The 3,513-nt window shown below is 55.2% G+C and overlaps 1 protein-coding gene across 1 annotated transcript; it reads left to right on the top strand.

The window, feature by feature from the left end:
• Window positions 1-1,815: 1,815 nt before the first annotated feature.
• Window positions 1,816-3,234, top strand: TMEM229A (transmembrane protein 229A). Its single transcript, XM_045855721.1, has one exon. It carries the CDS (start codon window positions 1,822-1,824, stop codon window positions 2,929-2,931), a length of 1,110 nt encoding a protein of 369 aa, XP_045711677.1. The 5' UTR covers window positions 1,816-1,821; the 3' UTR covers window positions 2,932-3,234.
• Window positions 3,235-3,513: the final 279 nt, after the last annotated feature.

Consider the following 3,513-nt stretch of genomic DNA (forward strand, 5'->3'; position numbering starts at 1 on the left):
TATATAGTAGGTGCTCAGAAAATGTTTGTGTTATTATTTCTCTTCACTGTACTTACTCAGGCACTGGGGCAACTAACCTGTCTTTCTTTTGCAGCAAGTTTGGTGAGCCTGCAACCTGACGCTTCTGCCCCTGGCATCATAGCACTCACCCACTGACTTTTGACCACTGCCGAAAGCACTCTTCAAATAAGCTGCACACTAACGATGCTATGAAAAAATTTTTAAAACAATACTTTCACCTTATACAAAGTGTTAATATCCCTTTAACAATTTTTTTCTCACTATACTTATTTCCCTTTTATCTACTTTACAGACAAACTAGCAACCACAGGTTGAACGTAAGGGGTTGAAATAAGTAACTGGAGAATGTTACTGTAGAAATACAGAAGCTGTCAGAAAATTTATTCTCCAAAAGAAAATAACTTTCCTAGCCATCTATCAAGGGAACGTCTGACCTCCTTATCTAAGAACAGATGAGAACTTATCTAGTTCCTGTGTGGACCTGACTTCTTTCTATTTGGGGGCGGGGGAGAGGGTTAATCAGTGTAACTGAACTCCCTTCAGATTCTAAGCCTGGATTTAATACTGGAGAAAAAAAGTGGAGCCCAACACACCAAAATTCTGGATTTCGTGTCCCGCCCCCATCCAACTCGAAAATAAAACCCTCACCCTCTATCTCACTCCTTATTTCTGGGGTGACCTAGTTCCGCAAGAAGGAAAAGCAGCACTGGGGGGGTGCCAGGGTGAGCACAGGTACTATTCTTGCAGGGCTGTAGCGCCGCAGCCACAACAAAGTCTGAGCCAAGTAGCTTCAAATCACTGCGTTGATTCTGAGGAACTTTGATCTCTGCCCTTGGCAGGGAGCAAACTAACCGAGGAAAGCAGACTGGCCCTACAGAGAGGATGAAGAAGTGGATCAGGCCCCCTGGCAATATTTCACAAGCAGGGGAGCACTGGGGTAAGCAGGCTTGGAGTCTCCTGTTCATGTTCCGTGACTGGGACACAGCTGGCTTTGAATAAAAACAGTAAATACACAACACTTATAGTTTGGTTTGGGGCCCGGCCCCTGGTCTGTGGCACTTGGCCACTCGTCTTCACCAGCCAGACTCCTGGCTCTGGTTTTGGAGACACAGGGAACACCCCTTTAGCTAGCAGTCACACCTGTTCAGTGTTTCTCCACTCCGTGCCTCCGCCCTAGCGAACGCCTCCCGCACCGCCGGGGATCCTGGTGCAGAGGGGAGGAAGGAGGCAGAGAGCTAGGGCCCGGCCTTCTCCAGCGGACCCCCGAGGGGCTGGCGGCGGAGGGCTGGGGCGGGAAGGGTGGCTGAGAAGGCGGGAGAGGTCAGACAGGCGGAGAGGGGCATGGGGAGGGCCGGCAGAAGGGGCGTCGCTGCTCGCGTTACGCTTCCAGAGCCTGCGGCAGAGGCGGTGGAGCTGAGCCGCGGAGAAGATGGGGTTTGTACCAGCCTCGGCATTTCTCCTCGCAGCGCTGGCACCGCCGCCGCCCCTCGCCGGGCCTTGGCGCCTTTTAGGCCGCGGCGGGTGAGCGCGGGCGCCGGCCAGCGGCACCTTGCCCCGGACTGGAGGGGAGGGCGCGGCGGGGCCGCGGCTGGGGGACTCCGTGAGCCGGACGGCTCGCCCCTCTCCGGAGCGCACCAGCTCCGGCTGCTGCCGGGCCGCGGCCGGGACGGAGCTCCCCGCGAGCCCCCCGGGGGCCGGCGGCGGCCGGGAGGCGGCGCGGGGCGCGACCCTTCGGCTCCACAGCTCCGCGCTCCCAGCGGCGGAGGCGTGGGATCGCTCGCCGCGGTAGCCTGGGAGCCCATGGCGGGCAGCGATGCAGATGGCGAGGGTCTGGCGTGCAGACACGGTGCGTCGCGGCGGCCGGCCGCCTCCAGCGAGCGGGAAGGCGAGGCTGCCGCTGACCGCCCGGAGCCGCTGTCCACTGCTGAAGCTCCGGCCAAGGGCGCGGAGCTGCCCGCTTGGATGCGTCTGTACTTCTACGGAATGCACGGGACCACCCTGGACGTGCTTGTGTCCTCCGCGAGGCTCTTCGCTCGCAGCCCCGACTTACGAATGCTGGGCTTCTCCTCGCCCTTCCGCTGCCTCTTGCACTTGCTCACCCACTTTGCTCTGGAGAAGGTGTACCTGCAACAGCGGCACTGCCCCAGCCCCTTCGTCTTCAATTTTCTTCTCTACCCCTCCGCGCACGTGGTTCTGCAGACCCTAGCGGGCCAGGTGCTGCGGCTCGGCCTGGGCGGCGGGCTGGGGGGCGCGGCAGCGCCGGGGGCGCTGGACCTGGTGCTGCAGTACATACTGGCGCTCTACCACTCGCAAGTGTTCCTGAAGCGCTTCCTGCGCTTGCGGTACCGACGGCAGCTGCAGCAGCAGCCACAGGGCGCGTCCCTCGCGCCTCCTCGCACCCGAGCCCCCGCGGCGGCTGGTGGTGGGCGGCGAAGAACCCGTGGCCTCACGGGCGCCGAAGGAGCCCCCAGCAAGGGGCTGCCGGACCTTCTCCGCTTTCTTTTTTACGGAATGCACGGCTTTTTGGATGAGATTTTCTTCACCTTCTTCTTTAACGTGCTGGGGCAGAGGGACAGGGCAACCAGTGGCCACACGTCGCTCTGGTCATTCTTTATGTATGGCAGCTGCAGTTTCATGGTGGAAAAACTCTATTTCCACCTTCACTACAGTCGAGGCTGGAGCACCTGGAAGCGGGTGCCCATCTACGTCATCTTCATCTACGTGTGGGAGCTGTCCTGGGGTCTGGGACTCCGCGCTTGCGGCGCTTGTTCCTGGGACTATTCCCACTACCCGCTCAACTTCATGGGCCTCATCACCCTGATGTATTTACCTGGTTGGATATTCCTTAGTGTATACCAGGACCTACTTTCCAACGTGTTGTGGCGCGTGCAGTACATACCAATTGACTAAAAAAGAAACAAAACCAAAACTCTGGATTCCCACCAACCAATGTAATTTATTTTTACTCTTTTAAAACAGAGTGGGTTTTTTTTTAGCATTTAAATTTTTATACGTTTTACTAAATTCTTCCAACGTACGTATTTCATTAGATATTTTAGTTTTTCTCTTTGGAACCTATACATAATATACTGTGACATATTTCTGGAAACACAACTCAAAGTACTAACTCATCAATATTTTAAAAACCTTACAAGCCCAAACAGCAGCAAAACCATTCTATCTTAACATCGGCAAGTTGTGGGATTCACTCACTTGGGCACGGGGTGGGGCGGGGGTGGGGCGGAGACGGGGGAGGGGGCGGTGATAGCTGCTATTTCATTTTCCTAGGTGAAGAAATTCTTCAAATCAGAGATCAGTGACTTTTACAAGATTTATTGAAATTTTCTGGTTTAATGGTGTGTTTACTTGCTTTTTAATCCCATTTCACTTTAGTCCCTTGCCATAAGTACTGCTGAAACTCAGTGTCTTGTACTCCTGAAACTGCAGTTAATAATTCTTAAAGTGCCTCCCTCTAGCACACAAAGTGAAAAG

The sequence above is a fragment of the Phyllostomus hastatus genome, unplaced genomic scaffold (genome assembly GCF_019186645.2).
Source record: "Phyllostomus hastatus isolate PE091 unplaced genomic scaffold, TTU_PhHast_1.1 phas_scaffold_114, whole genome shotgun sequence".
Taxonomy (NCBI): Eukaryota; Metazoa; Chordata; class Mammalia; order Chiroptera; family Phyllostomidae; genus Phyllostomus; species Phyllostomus hastatus.

Bases quoted from the DNA above. Each gene is read 5' to 3' on its own strand.
- TMEM229A (XM_045855721.1), top strand. From the start codon at position 1,822: ATGGCGGGCAGCGATGCAGATGGCGAGGGTCTGGCGTGCAGACACGGT.